The following is an 18,832-nucleotide window of genomic DNA, read 5'->3' on the forward strand; positions in this document are numbered from 1 at the left end:
AAAACCGCACTATTTCAAAACCGCATAAAAAAAGCCGCATAAAAATAGAACCTACTGTACTATATAACCAAATTTAAAACTTTGTGATGGCACGTTGGGGCTTCCCGAACAGGTAGACTATACAGTCCCACCTATACCTCCTACCCTTGAGGGAAGAGTGGGAACGGGACGAGGTAAGACAGGCCGAGTCCACCCATGTATACATAGATGGCTCAAAGCTTGAGGGCAGGGTGGGCGGAGGTGTGTATTTCGAGTATCTGGGGATCTCCTTCAGTTTTCAGCTTCCCGACTACTTTAGTGTCTTTCAGGCTGAACTGATGTCAGCATATGATATGATACACCTGGAGATGATATCTACTTTTTCACTGATAGCCAAGCGGCAATAAAATCCCTCACAAAACAGTCGAGAACTTCGAAAGCAACCATTAAATGCCGCGCATCTCTTAAGGATATGGCTGAGTCCTTTCACCTAGCGATAAAATGGGTTCCTGGCCATTGTGACATTGAGGGGAACTGCAGAGCCGACGAACTAGCAAAAATCGGTACCAAATCGATTGACAACGATATAGGTATACCCTTGCAAAAATGTATGTAAACTACTTATCCTTGAAGAAATTGCAAATGAAAGATGGCTTAATGAAGCCACTTGCGAAATCGCCCGACAGCTGTGACCGACTCTCAATGTTAAAGGCGCGGAACTTCTACTAAGAAGAGATATGCACACTGATTTCAGTTATTACGGTGCCTGATCGGTAGGCACGATCAGAGAATGGGTGTGCAAGCACATGACTTCAGCAGAAGTTGTCTAGACGAGGAAGAGACGATCCCGCATCTTCTTCATCACTATGCTGCTCTATCCAGAAGTTTACTCGACATTTTGGGAGGACAATCCTTTAATGAATTGGAAGATCTTGGCGCAGTCGGAATTAAGGATCTAACAAAAAGTTCCTCACGCGGCTTCACAATAGACCATGAGCCTGAGTGTGTCCCACAGTAGGCAACCGCAAATCCGCAAAATTCCATGAACTTTTCATTGTAATTTCATCATTTTCAATTGAAATTTTGTAGACAAATTCCGGCTAAGCAGTTTTTAGTTTATTAAATTTTAGAACAATAAAATGCAAGTTTGGGGGTGTTGAAAAATCCCATTGATTTTTATAATTTGTTTGGCTGCCAGTGCTTCCGCATTTTACTCATATATAAATTCGTCTAAAAAATTTTCGATTATGAGGCGTATATCTTTAAATTGTCTAGTTGGGTAATATTCTTGAATGGCTTAAATACTCAAAATAAATGGAAACTGATCCCCCTGCTAATTCGAATTAAGTCCATGAAACATTCAAAGGAAGTGGAATGAATCCACATAGACCAGACATTAGGATTTTAAGCAACCTGCAACAAGTTGAAAGTTTTCCAAAGAACATCTTTTTCGCCGAAATGTTGTTTTCGCCGTCAAAATTTGCAACAAATTAAGTCATGCCATGCGCGGCGTTGCACTATTGACCTATCAACAACATATGCTTTATTGCGAAATTCATCAGCCAAAGCTAGCAGGACGTAACAACACACACACACACTGACACAACTCACGCACTGTTCAACACACCCAAACAGATATTTGTTTGAATTAGGGCGAACAAAGTATGCAACAAGGCAACAAAAGTGGCGCGACAGCGGCAGCAGGGGTGTCAGAAAGCCACACCAAAGGGGTAAATAGTGGCTGCAGCAGCAAGCGCGCGCATGACTTGCTGTGTTCCTGGCAATGCTAAGTAATAGCAGTGGTAGCTTTTCAATGTCTGCATGCACTTACGCATACTTATGCGCGTAGTGGCTGCCAGCTGAGGCTGGAGCAGCAATAAAGCCAAAGCTATGGCGCAGCATACAAAGTGAATTTCGGTGGCAGTAAAAGCGGTGTCTGTTGCAGTTGTTGTAGTTATTGGACATGTACGTGCATACAAACATACATAAACATGTGACCGGTGTTGTAGCATACTGCTTTTCAGAAGTTTGGCTGTTTATTTGATTTACCGCTACAGTATGCAACCAGCAATGGACTACACACGCACACGCATACATACATACATACAGTGGCGAGCATAACTGAGCGCCTGACGTTTTCTTTATATTTACAATATTTTTCGAGTTTGTATGCTTTTGCTGCTTTATTAATTTTTTTATTCATTAACCAAAATCTTATAAACCAAACTTTAAAACTGTATACAAAATTGAGAAAAAATCAATAAATTTTCATATGAACTTTGAACCTTTTAGTCTGAAATATTGGACAAATTTATAGTACGCAGTTTTAAAGCCTATAGAATTTTGGTATTAAAAATATTTATATGATCCTATGGCTTCGCGAGGTAGCAAAGGACCGCGACAAGGTTCCTCCATTTCCCTCTGTCATGGGCCAACCTCTTGATTTCGCTCTGGGTTTTGTTGGCTTTGAATACGTCAGCTTCCAGATTCCTCCTTCAGGTTAGTGCTAGTCTGGCTCAACGACCGTTGCCTTGAGGGTTCCAGCTGATTACGCTGCGGGTGTTGTTGGTTTGGTCTCCTCTTAGCATTTGCCCGAGTCAGCCCTTTTTTATTTTCAAAATTTCCAGACACATTGGCGTCTGGTTACAACGATTCCACAGGTCAGTGTTTGAAATCGTGTCGGGCCAGAAAATTCTCAATATTTTGCGGAGACAAAGATTGGTGAAAACCTGCAGCGTTTGGAGGTCAGAGGCTGCAAGATTCCAGATTTCGCAACCCTACTTAAGAGCGGACCTCACGCTGGAGTTAAATATTTTTACTTTCGTGCTAATCGTGAAGTGCCACACAGCATTTAGAGCATCGAAAGCTTGCTTCCCTTTGTTTTGTACAGTTTTCGATATCTTCTCTTGAGCCACTATTAGCGGATATAAAACTTCCCAAATATCAAAACAAGTCTGCGTCTTCGACCTTAGTATTATAAAGAACAAGCTTTAAATTACTTCATAATAAAAACTGTAGTTGATTCTTTTTAATATTTTTTGGCAAATAGTCTTGCATACTTCTTTTCACAAGAAATCCATCCTTATATGGCATCAGTTACTAACAGGATCCGATATCTTTCTTCGTACGGGGCAACGAAAGAATTGGAACACTGAGCGGCAGTTAGATGGTATTTTACAGCATTGCCATCCTTTAAGGATAAGCCCTAATTAGTCATTGAGTGCATCAATAAATTGAATTTACTATCCACTCATCCTATGGGTTCCACGACATATGTCGAGGTATAGCTGGAATCGAAGTAGCGGACGATACGGTTATTAATAGGACTCGAGCCTTTCCTCACCAGCGGACACACCATGAACGAGAAGAAGCTTAGGAGTAAAGAGCTAAGGATAAGGGAGGTTAGTTGGCACCAAATTATTGGGCTACGCCAGTTGAAGATGATCGGATGAGATTATATGTTGGAGACTTCCAAGCACTCCGTCATCAAGATGGATGGTAAGACGAAAAAGTTGGGTTGAAGTCACTATTCTGCAAATCTTTTAGATTCATTTATGAATCTTAAGATATCCGAAAAAGGAAGAGTATGATTTTTATTCATTCTTAGTAAGTCGCAACTCAACAGTCCAGGTCTGTTCTGCCACTCCCTTCTGCAGTCATCAAAGTCAAGGTTAGCAAACGGGCTACTTCAACCCACAAGCGAGATTGGCAGGCTGAGCGAGGTTACAGATAGACAAAACCAATGTTACCTGTCATGTCCAACTGACTGTCTCCGATCCTCCTGTCATTAAGCAGAAGTGACTGTAGGTAGCTGGTTGGACTGATGACGGACCACTTTCTATGGGCGAAGCAAAAGGAAAAGGATGAGATGGACGGCGGACCACTTTCTCCTGATTCTCCAGACAGGATTGACATATTGGGTCGCCAATGATTCCCACGATAGCCATATGCTGACCACAGGCGTTGTGCTTTGTCATTACACCCACCAGTACTCTCAGGTCCTTCCTACTAAGTTTTACGAGAAGGGTAGCTAGTTTCTTGTTTGATTCTTTCACAAAACATTTGACTGTTCTGCACGAGCCCAACTTAGACCAACGTCGCCTATGGGTAGACCCCATGAAGTCGTCAACCCATAGCTGAATCGTTGCAGAATGGGTTCAGGGCCTAGTAGTATGCTTGCTGAGCCTTCATTAGCTAGTTTATCAGCCAACTCGTTCCCTGTAATACGAGTATCACAATATCCAGGACAAGACACATTTTTTTGGGGTTTGCAACACTGTTCAGTTTTGCCTTACATTCACCGAATAATCGCGAAGAGCAGCGTGGGTTAGCAAGTGCTTTCAGTGCAGCTTGACTGTCACTAGAAATTCCAATTAGCCTGTATGTAGCATACAGATTGTGTTTAGAATACCGGAGCCATCTGTCCTGCAGCATAGACATTGTGCAGGTAGGGAGTATAATGAAAAGAGGTTTAGGAAACTGATAAACCTCCCCTGAAACTGCTTATGGGCATTCTCACAGGTCATTGAAGATTAGGCAGTGATCTGCACAAGATTGTGATTATATCCTCTCACTCTCTCTAATACACCTTTTCCTTGAATACAGCGCTATAACACGGAGAAGGCTGTGATATCTCGGCCACTCGCAGCCAGAGGAAGGGCACATACGCTCAGACAAACCCAGCTCTATCTTAAGTTTAATAAAGCAGCGGGGTTTGGATGAGGTACTGTGATGAGTAGAGGGCACAAGTGATCATGAGGTTGAACTACGAACCGAAAAATAAATCGAGCTATGGGATCCAGTGAAAATAGCTGATGGGGAAAAATATTAAAAACCCAAGCACTTTTTAGTCGCTTCAAACTTTCGCTTATTTTACTAGAATTTTATAAGCCTTAAAAAAATAAGCTAAAAAAATACAGATTAAAAAGTTAAAATTTTAATTGAAATTTTTTTGACTTCTGCTAAGCTTTGTACAAAATTTGAAAGCTTGATTTATACATCCCTTAACTCCTATCCTTTAATTCCTATTTGGAGCATAGGGCGTCAGCGGTTAGCTTGCGAAAACAACTCAGCGTTGGTTATTGTCTGGAGCCAGAAAATTCGTGGAGGCCGTGATTTATGAACGGCGCTACGCAGGCGCTTCGTGATCTTCGCAGTCACTTTCCAGGTGGTGCAACCATTATAATAGAACGGATTTGACGTTCGAGCTGAATATGCGCAGCTTGGTGTGAAAACTGATACTGTTGTTTCTCCACAATGGAGCGAGGATGCCGAAAGACGATTTCTTATTGCTAATTCTATATTCGACATCAACCTCTTTCGCGGTGATCATGCGACCAAGTTAGCAGAATTTGTCAACGGCATCGACTGTTGTGCATCCACTATCATCAGTGGTTCCGATATGGTGTCACTGAGATGCAGCGCTTTCGTTTTTCGCTACATTGACTTGGAGGCCTCTCCTGCATGGCTTGTGTCTGCAATTTGAGGTCACACAGCTTTATACAAGCAGATGTCACATCAGGTCTCTGAGGAATGTGTTGTTAGTCTGCCATTGGATGTCCCTCTGTTGGTTTTCGTTGCTAAAGGTAGCGTTCAAGACGTCCTCGATGACAAGAAGAAAGATAATTGGTGACATGATGCAGCCTTGTCGTACACCGCTAGCACGGGAAAAAGGTCCGATAGTTGTCTTTTTGGAAGGACTTAGCAACTTGCGTCACTTTTGTTCTTCTTTATAAGTGCAACAAGTTTTTAAGGGATACCTTTTCCCCTCAGCACAGCCCAGATGGTCAGCCGCTTGACACCCTCAAAGGCTTTTTCAAAGTCGATTTCCAAGATTTTTGTTAAAGAAAAAAATATATAAAAAAAAATATGTAAAAAAATATCAAAAAAATTATAGGTCGAAACATTTTGTTAATATAAAGGGTGGTTAAGTTTCAAGGGCCGGTGTTGATTTTGAATAAAATACAATTTTTTTAGGAAATTATTGTCATTTCTCTTTATTATGATAATATTGGTATGGCTGAATTACGTATGAAACAAAATATCGACCAAATGGCCACCGCGGCCTCGGCAGCACGCCTCGAACCGATGATCCAAATTTTCATGTTAATGTGCCGAATTATCTCATCCTTTAGCTCTTGAATTGTTGCTGGCTTATCGACGTACATCTTTTCTTTCAAATAACCTCAAAGAAAGAAGTCCAACGGTGTCAAATCGCATGATCTTGGCGGTCAATTGACATCGCCGCGACGTGAGATTATTCGGCCGTAAAATTTTTCGCGCAAAAGAGCCATTGTTTCGTTAGCTGTGTGACAAGTGGCACCGCCCTGTTGAAACCACATATCGTCCACATCCATATCTTCCAATTCGGGCCATAAAAAGCTCGTTATCATCTCACGATAGCGAACACTATTCACGGTAACTGCCTGACCGGCCTCATTTTGGAAAAATACGGCCCAATGATGCCGCTGGTCCGTAAACCACACCAAACAGTCACTCTTTGTGAGTGCATTGGTTTTCCGGCAATCACTCTTGGATTATCATTCGCCCAAATGCGGCAACTCTGCTTATTGACGAATCCACTGAGGTGAAAATGTGCCTCATCACTGAAGATGATTTTCTTCACTATGTGCGGGATATGCATTTTGATTTGAACGCCCTTTTTCATTAACGCATTGCTCGATTGTGTATCTTTCCATGGTTCCAATTGAATTAGTCTGAAATTGAAAAATGTCAAATGAAATGCAGAAGAAACTGAAGATTTAGGTGTGGTTCACATTCAACATCGGCCTTTGAAATTTAGCCCCCTCTTTATATAAAAAATCATGTCCTCAATTATGCTCGCCACTGTACTCGTATATGTATATGCGTATAGATTTGTGTGTATATGTGTTTAAAGCAGTTAAATGCTGCCGGCTGCATGGCCACAAAATGGCAACAACGAAAACGAAATTATTAGCAGTATCGAGCAGCAGCGTGTTAGCAACAACAACAACATGTGCAACAAATGTTACAAGAGCTACAAAGCTTATGAACAGCAATAATATGTAGTAGAAAGTCAACGGCAGTGCTGTTACAACGGCAATGTGTGGCACCAAAGCGTGTGGGCATGGCTGGGTGGGAACATTTTCGCAAAGATGAGTTGGTGTAGCTACCAAACAAAGCACTAAATTTATAAATGTGCGCATATGTATGTGTGTATATATGTAACTATATGTATATGTACGTGCATATATCCATTCGTACGTGTGTGCGTGCGACTTACCTCCTAGTGGACTAAACTTGAGTAGAGTTAACAGCGTGCAATTGTTGCAAATGCTTTCAAAAATTAAATAATTTACATTTTGGTCGAGTTGCATTGATTGTTTTTGCTTGCAGTGCTTGCTTTGTTAGTGTAATACGGGTAGCAACTCTGTAGACGGCACTGCCACTTTGCTGTTAGCATTTGCGCTCAACTTTGAAATTACGACTACTCGCTGATGTTGCAGCAGGATCTGTTTCTCGTGGTTGTTCTTGTTGTTCTCATACTATTAGTACCGCTTTTACTGCATCAGGTACATATACATACATACATATATTTAATGCCAATGTGGCTGTAAGCAAATAATGTTGCGTTCTCCAAGTACTACAGCACTTTAAGTTCGGTAGCAGTAGCCTATTTTCAGGCGCTCACATTTCATCTTGCCTGCGATATTAAATCTCATTTATTTACGTTAGGGAAAACCGCTAGTTAATGGTTAATGGTTAATGGTAGTAAAGTGTTAAGCTATGGCCCTTTAGCACTGCGACGATATTGATCTATTGTGCACCCTATGTTGTCTATTGCCTGTAAGTATGCTTATGAATTGTACCAGCTCCTTCTGAGGGAGTGATTGTAGGTCTTCATCTATAAGCATGAACTTGTTTAAAAACCTTTTCCTTCTATGCGTCAACTCCGGACATTCGATGATGAGATGTTCTATAGACTCCTCATCTTCGCAGCAAAATCTGCAGATGTTGGTGTTAGTTATGCCTAATTTATGTAGGTGTTTGTTGCAGGTGAAGTGAGCCATGAGGCGCCTGTGAGGGTGGGAATGCTCTTTTTGTTTAACGCGAGGGCCATGTTAGCTCTTTTAGCGTTGAAACTTAAGAACTTTTTGGAGTGTCTAAGACCCTCTACGTTGTGCCAATGCTGATTTATTAGAGCTTTGGCCCAGTGCTTTACTTTTTGTTTTAGGCTATTTTTGTTAAATCCAAACATGAGATTAGGTCCGATAAAATTTATATCTGCCCCTTTTTTGGTTTGAAAGTCTGCCTTTCGTTGCCGTCATATCCCTCATGTCCCGGTACCCAAATTAATGAAACATTGTTTTTGGATGCCAGGTTATTGAGTGCCTTGTGGCATTCTAAGAGAGTTTTTGAGTTGTAGGTATAGCTATCTAAAGCTTTTAGAACTGATTGGCTGTCCGAGAGTATTCTAATCCTCACTCTCTTGTGGTTTCTACGTTGCATGATGTTTGCTGCTTCCATTATTGCGTATAATTCCACTTGGAAGATGGTGGTGTCCCTGGTGGGAGTGAATGATTTGTGGATTCTGGGCCCCACTACTCCTGCTCCTACTCCCTAAGGGGTTTTTGATCCATCAGTGTACCATTTTTGTGAATCATCATTCATCCATTTTGGGTTTGTTTTCCACTCGGTCCTTTCAGGAAAGGTAACTGTGTATCCTTTTGTGAAACAGAGGGTTGGCTTAGTGTGGTCTGACACTTGAGCCATGCTTAGGGTGTTTTTGACTTTATTTAGGATACTTAGGTGACCGGTGAGGTTGCCTAATTTGAAATTTTCTTTCATGTCTAGCATAAGTGCTTGCGTAGCTGCTTCCTCTTGGATTGCTATATGAAATGGTGCGAGATTAAGGAGTGCTTCCATGCTTTTTTTTACCACAGTCTATACAGATGGCAGTAAAATGGATTGTGGTGTTGGAGCTGGTTTATATTCTCATAGACTTGGAACTGAAAAATCTGTGCGTCTCCCTAATACAGCAGCGTCTTCCAAGCGGAAGTACTAGCAATTGGGGAAGCCTGTAGGTTACTAATCGCAGATTTCTCTTTTAAGGACAATATCGCTATTCCTTCAGATAACCAAGCTGCAATCCAGGCGCTGGACGCGACTATAACAACCTCTAAAGTGGTGGAGCAAAGTAGGAATAACCTCACCAACTTGAGTGAAAACCATAGAGTAACCTTAATTTGGGTCCCGGAACACCGGAACATAGAAGGTAACGAAAAAGCTGATGAACTGGCAAGAGGGGGATCTGCCATGAATAGCGCTCTTGCAGTACCAGTATTCACTCCACTAGGTGCGGCCAAGAATGCAATTTCCCTAAAATACCTTCGAATTGTAGATTGTAGATGGAGAGACCAGACGAAATGCAAAATCAGCAGAACGTTATGGCCCACCTACAACCTCAAGCAATCGTCGACATTAATAAACATGAAACGACGGGACGCCTGTAGACTTACGGCAGTCATAACTGGCTTCTGGTCTATTGGAGAACAAGCCGCCAAAATGGGCATCCCTCACAACACATACTGTCATAGTTGTAAACAACCGGAGAAAAAAGAAACAATCTTCCATTTGGTTACCGCTGTTTTTTGAATAGATTTGCTCCACCATACTAGTCTCCCATACAGTATGAATGGTCTAACCATTTGGGTGTATATCCAGAGGGCCATACTAGAGCTGAGGCCCCAGGATCTCTCTAGTAATTGTTTGGTTGTCCACAAAGATTTCGTGCCTTTTTTTGTTAAATTATTTATATGTGACTCCCAAGTGAGTTTTTTATCTAAGGTTAAACCTAGATACTTGACCTCTTCCTTTAGTTCTATCACTGTTTCATTTATTTTCAATATAGGAAACTCCAACTTTCTTTTCCTTGTGAAGGGGATAATTGTGGTTTTGTTAGGTTTGATCGACAGCCAATCCTTTTTACACCATTCCCATGTTGCGTTCAAGGCATTTTGCATTAAGTCTGTTAGTGTCCTTTCATGGTTGCCTTTTATTATAACAGATATGTCATCTGCATAACCAATGGTTATAAATCCCTTATTGTTTAGGTGCTGCACCAAGTCATCAACTAGTAGGGACCATAGTAGTGGAGAAAGAACTCCTCCTTGCGGACATCGCTTTACTGTTGTTACATTAAGTTCAGCTTGGCCTAAGGAGGCTTTAATAATCCTCTGATTAAGCATTTGGCTTATCCAATGTGTTAGTATAGGGTTTGCCCCTCTTTTCTCGAGTGCTATTTCCATGGATTTGAAATTTGCTTAGTCGAAGGCTCCCTCTATGTCCATAAAGGAACATAGGGCTATTTCTTTTTGATTTAGAGCCTTTTCTAAATTGACAACGAGTGTGTGCAGTGCTGTGACTGTGGATTTCCCTTTTTGGTAAGCAAATTGCAGCTTATGGAGGATTTTTTTGAAGATTACTTCTTCTCTTAGATGGTATTCAAGTAGTTTTTCCATTGTCTGTAGCATAAACGACGATAGACTGATTGGTCTGTAAGATTTTGGAGAACCAGGGGGTTTGTTATCTCCCTTGGGAATAAATATTACCTTCACTTTCCTCCATATCTTTGGAATGTATTCCAATATTAGACTAGTTCTGAAGATTTTCACCATGACTCGGATCAGTTCCACAGTGCCTTTGGATAGAAGTGCTGGGAATATTCCATCTGAGCGTGGTGATTTAAAGAGTTTAAAGGAGTTAATTGCCGACTCTATCCTTTCAAAATGTATGATTTTGTTGACAAATGAGACCGTTGATCTCCGTTGATGGTGAGTTACCATGTCTAGACTATTGTCGATTGATGAGTCATGACTTTTACAGTCTAGTTAACAACGAGCGGTATTCAAATGAATTCCGAAATATGATTAGTTTTAATTCTTTCTGTTTTCTGTTAAAAGGAGTTTTATTCTGATGCGATGAGTGCAAAACCAGTGCTTGTTTTGTAAAATTGTGCCTGCAGCGACTCAGTAAGAAGTGATAAAAAACGTGCAAAAATTTGTAAATTTCAGTTTAACTTTTTTTCCTAAATATTGTTTGGGAAAAAATAAATCTATTATCTATCTATTATCGAGGCTACGACTACCAAAATGCCGGTCAACTTCGATTATTTCTGTGATTTTATCGAAATTTTCCTTAAGGGGGGAAACCGGTTTAGTAGGTCAAAATTTTGATGTTTTTCGAGAATTTTTTTAACAACGAAACAATAATCAGAAATTGTTTAAGTTTAGAGGATATTTTATTTATATTTTTAGGTTTACTTTTAAATTTTTTCAAGCTCTTTTCGCGGGAGATAGTGGCGTTAAAGCGTGCTGTCCATGGACGATCGCCATCCGAGTGTGTTGCTGGTGGGAATTCCTGAAGTTGCAATTTTTCTCTGAAATCAGCACCAATTTTGTTTTTTATTAACAATATATTTCCTAAGAATATGAACCTAATTGTGGTAAAAAAATATTGAAAATTGCATGCTTTTGACGCGCTTGAACACAAAGTAGTTTTTTTATGCCATATTTTTTCATCTATTTTGCTTAAAACCCATATTATAAATAATGATACAATCCCAGAACTAGGTTGATATAGATTAGAATTGGATAAAGAATAAGCCTAGAAAAATTTATAACGATTAGTCGATAACTTTTTAAGCTAGAACTCCCACCAGTTGAGAAAACGTAGTTTCGAGAAAAATGTCGTTCTAACTAACGCGCGCTACGGTGCGGAACCGACGGGCAGTCACTTAAGTGCTCATAGAATCGGGAATAATGCGAATTTCGCTTTAAAATGTTTACTCCATATGCTTGAGTAGTTATACTAACGATTTATGTAATAAAAAAATCGATTTTTTGATCGATCTCAACCGGTTTCCCCCCTTAACATCAGAAATGCCTGAGCGGAAGCTACGAATCCAAAATTGCACGTAATTAACTGTTACAGTTCGGCACCATAAACACAATTCACAATTTCAGCGGCCTGGCTTGCCTTTTCGCCTTTATCAAAGAAAATCTGTAAAATGTACCGAATTTTATTTTTGTTGACTACCTGTAACTCACAACTGAGTGGAATAAACCAAAAACAGCAGAAAAATTTTTTGTAAAGTGAAATGTTACCTTAACAGAGAGCATAAACTGTAAATTGTTTGGTAAATTCTTCGCGAGATATCGATTACTGCGGCCATTTACCGAGAAAATAATGGATTTCTTGTTCCCCAAACTAATATTTTTATATCAAATTTATCTGCTTCTTTTCGGGAATTAACTGACATCAGTTTAATTAGCCATGAAGGATCTGGGTCTTTTTGTAGTAATTCTTATTGAGATAAGCTTACTGACCTCTGGACTAATGTAACATTTTTCAAGCTGGTATTTTAGCTGTTAAGGTGCTGGGAAATCTGAAAAACAACCTAAATCCCATCAACCTTCTCCGTTACATAAACAGCTCTGGGTAGCTCTGCCCGTTGGAGGTCTCAAAGTGGTATCAAAACGCCATTAAAGCGCTACTTAGGGAGTGCCAGTCGAGTGCTTCCTTCATTTCACTTACCCACCTACCTGTCAAATTGAATTATTGAATTTTTTTTTAAATTGCGGAAAGTTTGAAACTGGGGTTTATGTGGTTTCTGCCAACAAGTCCCACATCTGTAGTTACTTAACACTGGTCATGCAAAAAAGAGGTTGTCTGTAAAGTCGGTTTACTGACGATAGTTTAACGTGACAACGTCATAAGAAAATATTGATGGAATGGTTGCAGTTTTCAAAAGAAAATTTTAATTTTATTTGTTTGATAGATGTTTTGTATGGATATAGAGAAGGAGGTAAATGGAATCGCAATGGATTGATCAAGTCACATTTACACTAACGTGAAAAATGACGAAACACTTATCAAATTCATGAAAGATATGTTCAATTTCGATTGTGCATCAGACGTTAATAAGTCCACAACACTAAGAGGCATCACATCGATTTGACTTTCTCAAGACACATTACACTTGAAACACTCCCTTTCATTTCCTATTTTTCCTATCATCGTTTATTCTCAACAGAGAAATGGGTCATTACCATGTACACAGGAAGAAGGCATATGCAAATACAAGTATGTGAATTTATATACAAATGCGCATATACATACATATACATACATATATATGCTCACTCAAGTAGGAGAGAGCAGATGTCGAACGTTGCCGTTCGTTTGCTTTGTTCGCTCCGCGCTTTCGCTTGCAGTTCATTCAAGGTAACGACAAATGAGCAAGGTAACACTAATGAGCAAGGTAACACTAATGAGCAAGGTAACAACACATTTTTTCATGCGTGCAGCCTTGTTAAATCGAATTATAAGACGTTATCACGTCAAAAAATTATTTCCTTTTATTCAAATATCATTGCAGTAAGATTTGTATATAAAAAATCTCTAAATACATAAAAAGTTTATTATTGACTCTTTTTTTCTTGCAGAAGCCATATGCTTGCCAACTTCCCGGCTGTACGAAGCGCTACACCGACCCTTCTAGCCTGCGGAAGCATGTCAAAAATCACGCGCTGCGCAACGCCAATGGTCACTTGGGGCGCAGAAAGTCGGCGAGTGCGGCTAGCGGCAATAAAAAAGTCAACAATAGTAATGGCAAAGTGATGACAGCTAAAATGCGACGACACTCGGAGTCATCACTGGCGCATGCGGCAGAGCAAACAACTGGCGCAACGGCATTAGCAGCGCAAGCAGCAGCAGCAACAGCAACAACAGCTGCGGTATTAATGCAAGCGACACTAATTGGCGGCAAATTAATGAATAATACGCAAAATCAGCAACGACAACAACAACAGCAACAACAACTGCAGCAACCTCTACAACCGCAACAGAACACGCGACAACAACGCAGCAACAGTTGCAGTGAAATGTCAACACACTACAACAATAACAAAAGCAATTGCGCCAACAACAGCAACAGCAACAGCAATAAGTGCAGCTATTATGACAATCACGATGAATTAATGACAACATCAACAAAGCCAACAACATCAAAAGCTATTGTAAGGCCTGTAAAATTACAGGGGCCAGCACAAACAACAGCACCAACAACAACTGCAACAGCTTGCAAAGCAACAACAACAACAGCAACAGCATCAAAATCAACAGCAATTCCGTATACGATTATGCAACATGCCAATAATGCGTTGAGTATCAGCAACATGGCCACAATATTTGTTGCCACTACTAATGCCAATGCCAATAATATGAACAGCAATAACAGCAACAAGAACGACTGTGGCAACAATATTAGCACGAGTGGCTGCAAAAACAATTCGATGAACTTTAATGAGTTGTCAAATTGCATTGTGACCATCGAACACAATCAAAATGAGAATTCAATTGATTGTAGCGGCAACGACGACAACAACGACGACGACAACAACAACAGCAAGAGCCACTGTGGCAGTAATAAAGCCATTAACAGGCCCACGGGCACACGGAAAACATACGCCACACGAGAGGAGCAGGAAATGGATGCGTTAAGTGAGTGCAGCGACGGCAATAGCAACAGCAACAACAGCAACTGCAGCTGTGGTAGCAACAATGAGCACATCAATCAATTAAATGAACTTGCACAATTTTTGCTATTAAACCCGAAAGCCACGAACTGCGCCAATACCAGCGTCGGCAGCAAACAGTCAATAACGAGTAGTGCAACAGCAGCAGCAACAACAACAACAACAGCACCTACGGACACAGTTATGTGGCACACACCGTCTAATTGCAACAAATATATGGCGCATACAAATGTCGCTAATTTGACGGCTATTAGCAACATTAGCCCGGACGCGGACCTGACCGACACTGCCTATAAAGAGACAGCAGCAGCGAGCAGTAATAATAGCAGTAACGCCCATCAACAAACTCATCATTCCGCCTCACCAATATCAACAGCAACAGCAGCACAAACACACTCACAAACACACACGCAAGCACACACACACACAACACAGGAGTTCGTCTCGTTCGAGTACGTGAAACGTATGCTGGCCGAAACATTCGATTACGAGGCCGAAATCGATAGTCCCAGCGGCGTGGAGACCAGCGACCAGCGCACAATAAATGCCACTAATAATGTTGCTGAAGCTGCTGCCGACGCGCAACATGCCATTAGCCTAAATAAACAATGCAGCGTAACAACGCAAACGGCCACCGGACAAAATGGTGGCACGGCTAAAATGGCTGGTGGGGGCGACGAAAGCCCCAGCAACAGCAACAACAGAAACATTAGCAGCAGCAGCGGCAGCAGCAACAATGCTGGGCCAGATTATGCAAATAATTTCGAGATGGATTATATGCAGAGTTTCATGTAGTGCAACAACGCGTGCAGAGTTGCAGCAGCCAGCCATACTTAGTTTGTGGCACAATCAATTTCATAGCGAAAGATTACATTAGCAGCAGCAGTAGGAGCAGCAACAGCTTCACTTGATTTCAAACTAATTTTAATTAAATCTCTGCTAAAAGCAGCGTTCTCTATATTTGAGGGTGTGAGTGCGTGTGTGTGTGTCTATGCCCTGTTTAAGGAGCTTTAAGTTTAGCATAGCAAATCATAGTGAAAGTAAGAGTTAGTTAAGTAGATAGTTACAAGTTTTGCAGTAAGTACAAGTACTGTTATTTTTAGATCCCTAAGTGATTTAAGGCATTTTGTACATACATACATACGTACATACATACATATATTTTGTAAGCATTACGGCTTCCACCAAAGACCAAATTTAATTGACCAAAAACTAGCAAATATAACCAAAAAAAAAACTAAATTACTAAATTACTAAAAATTACCAAGAAAACAAGAAGAAAAAAATTACCAAAACTGACGAAAAAATAACCAAAAAGGACCAAAGCTGACCAAAAATTACTTACAAAGACCAGAAAGGACAGAAACTGCAAAAAAAACAAAAAAAATTACCAGAAGGGACCAAAATTGACCAAAAATAACTAAAAATGACCAAAATGTATCAAAAACTGCAAAAAAAAAACTGACCAAAACTGACGGAGAAATAACCAAAAATTACTTATAAAGACCAAAAAGGGCATAAGCTGCAAAAAAAAAAATACCAAAAGGGATGAGAACTGACCAAAAAATAACCAAGAAAAAGAAAAACAACGAAAATTGCCAAAAAGCACCAAAACTGAACAAAACTAACCAAAAAATTACCAAAAATAACTAAAAATTACCAAAAACAACAAAAAAACCAAAACTAACCAAGAAATAACCAAAACAAAAAAAATCAGAAATTACCAAAAAGGACAAAGGAAGAGGAAAACTGACCAAAACTGCCCGAGAAACAAAAAAAAATTACCAAGACTTACCGAAAAATAATCAAAATATAACGAAAAAATGACTGAAAACCCAAAACTGACCAAAAAATAACAAAAAAAAAATTCCTAAAAAGAACCGAAAAATAACCAAAAACAAAAAAAAAAAAAAAATACCAAAGACGACCAAATCTGACTGACCAAAAAAAATCAGAAATTACCAGAAAGGACAAAGGATAAGGAAAACTGAACAAAACTGACTAGAAAACAAAAGAATTACCAAAACTTACCGAAATATAATCAAAGTAAACAAGACTAAAAACCCAAAACTGACCAAAATATAACCAATCAAAAAAATTGCCAAAAAGGACCAAATCTAAACAAAACTGGCCAAAAAATAACAAAAAACCAAAAATGACCGAATCATAACAAAAAAAGAAACAATTCCAAAATGATCAAAAAGTACCAGAAATAACTAAAAATTACCAAAGAATGGCCACAAAAATAACCAAAATATTTCCAAAAATTACTAAAAAAACGAAAACTGACCAAAAAATCAGCAAAGACCAAAAAAACCAAAAAAAAATTAAAAGAAGGGACCAAAATTTACCACAAAAAAAAAAAACCAAAACTGACAAAAAACAACCCAAAAGAAGCAAAACTGACCAAAACTTATTTATAAATACCAAACAAGGACATAAGCTGCCAAAAAAAAAAAACAATTACCAGAAGGCACCAAAAATAACAAAAAAACCAAAACTAACCAAAAAATAACCAAAAAAAAAAATCAGATAGGGCCAAAAGGGATGAAATTAAAAAAATTACCAAATCTTACCAAAATATAACCAATAAAGAACAACAAAAATTGCCGAAAAGGACCAAATCTAAACAAAACTGGCCAAAAAATAACAAAAAACCAAAAATGACCAAATCATAATATAACAAAAAAAAACAATTCCAAAATGATCAAAAAGTACCAGAAATAACTAAAAATTACCAAAAATTACCAAAAAAATAATCAAAATATTATCAAAAAATTACTAAAAACACGAAAACTGATCAAAAGCAAAAAACCTTCAAAAAGGACCAAAAAATAATCAAAACCAAAAACGAATTATCAGAAAGGCCAAAAAATAGCTAAAAAAATTATCAAAAAGGTCCAAACCTGAACGAAACTAACCAAAACTGACCAAGTAATAACGAATAAAAACAACAACAAAAATTGGCAAAAAGAACTAAATCTAAACGAAACTGACCAAAATATAACAAAAAAAATCGAAAATGACCAAAAGGACAGAAACTGATCAAAACTGACCGAAAAATTACCAAATCTTACCGAAAAATAACCAATAAAAAACAAAAAATAATATAGGCGAAAATGACCAAAAAGTAGATTTGTAAGTAATTTGTATGAATATAAAAATGTTATATGCTTCCAAAGATCTCAAACTGGTTGAGTTTTAGCTGTTTAGTTGATTATGTGTTATACGAGTTGGAATTTTAATCAAAAATTTGTAATAACTAATATAAGATTTTTTACGTAAATCAAAGTCTTTCCAGTGCTTCAAGAAAATATAGCAGTTAAGCAGGTATTTTTATATAAGTAAGTTATAAATTAATTATTATTTTAGCCCAAGTGACTTCGAAAGCGTTTTAGAATTACTCCCTTTCTACATCTACATTTTTTTCGAATGTACAATCCTTTGAAGCTTAACAATTTTGAGCGATATCGATAGAAAATATTAGTAGGCATCACATTTCGATTTTTAATTAAATTAAATAATGCAATTTATAGCCTACTAAATTTTAATATAAGAAAGTGCAGGCTGGCCTAAAAATCGCATTGATTTTTTAGAATTTTTTCGCTGACTGTGCTGACGGGTGTTTTCTTCCATATAAACAAATTTTCGACCATTTGTTGGCGTGGCATACTCAGTTTCTTGATCTGCCAGAGCATTGCCACTAAAGCTCGACTTCTTTTTTTTTGACCAATAAAATAAAAACTCAAAAAATAATCAATATATTTATGAAAAAATTAAAGCTTAAAAATATTGATTATTTCTTATTGAAAAATTAGCAACTTACAAAATAATCATTATTTCAAAGCGAAAAAATAACTCTCGAAAAATGAATTTATTTTTGGTCACAAATAGAAGTTCGAAGTATTTGTCGTCGTGTATTTTTCTGACAATTGGTTTATTTGCAAGCTTAGGTATAATCAGAAGTAAACAGAAAATTGGAGACAAATTGTAAAGTTTTGAGATCTATTCAATGTTGAAAATTTTTGTATAGAGCTTTTTAAAGTGAAATATCTACAAATCTTTTTAACAGTCTTAACATTTTTTTGAATTTAAATTAAAAAAATATTTTATTATAAAAATAATATTTTGTTAAATTGTTTTTTTTTCAAATGTTAAAAAACTGAATATGTGCTTACATAATTTTGAACAAACAAATTTTATTGAAAAAAAAAAATTCAATTTATTAAATATTACAAAAACTGAATATATTTCAATATTTAGAATATATAAAG

General features: G+C 38.3%; 1 protein-coding gene across 1 annotated transcript in view; it reads left to right on the forward strand.

Annotated features, from left to right (window-relative positions):
- LOC128855852 (uncharacterized) overlaps positions 1 to 15,448 on the forward strand; it is a 30,415-nt gene extending 14,967 nt beyond the window's left edge. The window contains exon 3 of the mRNA XM_054091059.1: positions 13,467 to 15,448. Coding sequence (XP_053947034.1) covers positions 13,467 to 15,353 — 1,887 coding nt within the window. The 3' untranslated portion in view covers positions 15,354 to 15,448. The remainder of the gene's footprint in view (positions 1 to 13,466) is intronic.
- The last annotated feature ends 3,384 nt before the right edge of the window (positions 15,449 to 18,832 follow it).

Source organism: Anastrepha ludens, chromosome 2, assembly GCF_028408465.1.
Source record: "Anastrepha ludens isolate Willacy chromosome 2, idAnaLude1.1, whole genome shotgun sequence".
Classification (NCBI taxonomy): Eukaryota; Metazoa; Arthropoda; class Insecta; order Diptera; family Tephritidae; genus Anastrepha; species Anastrepha ludens.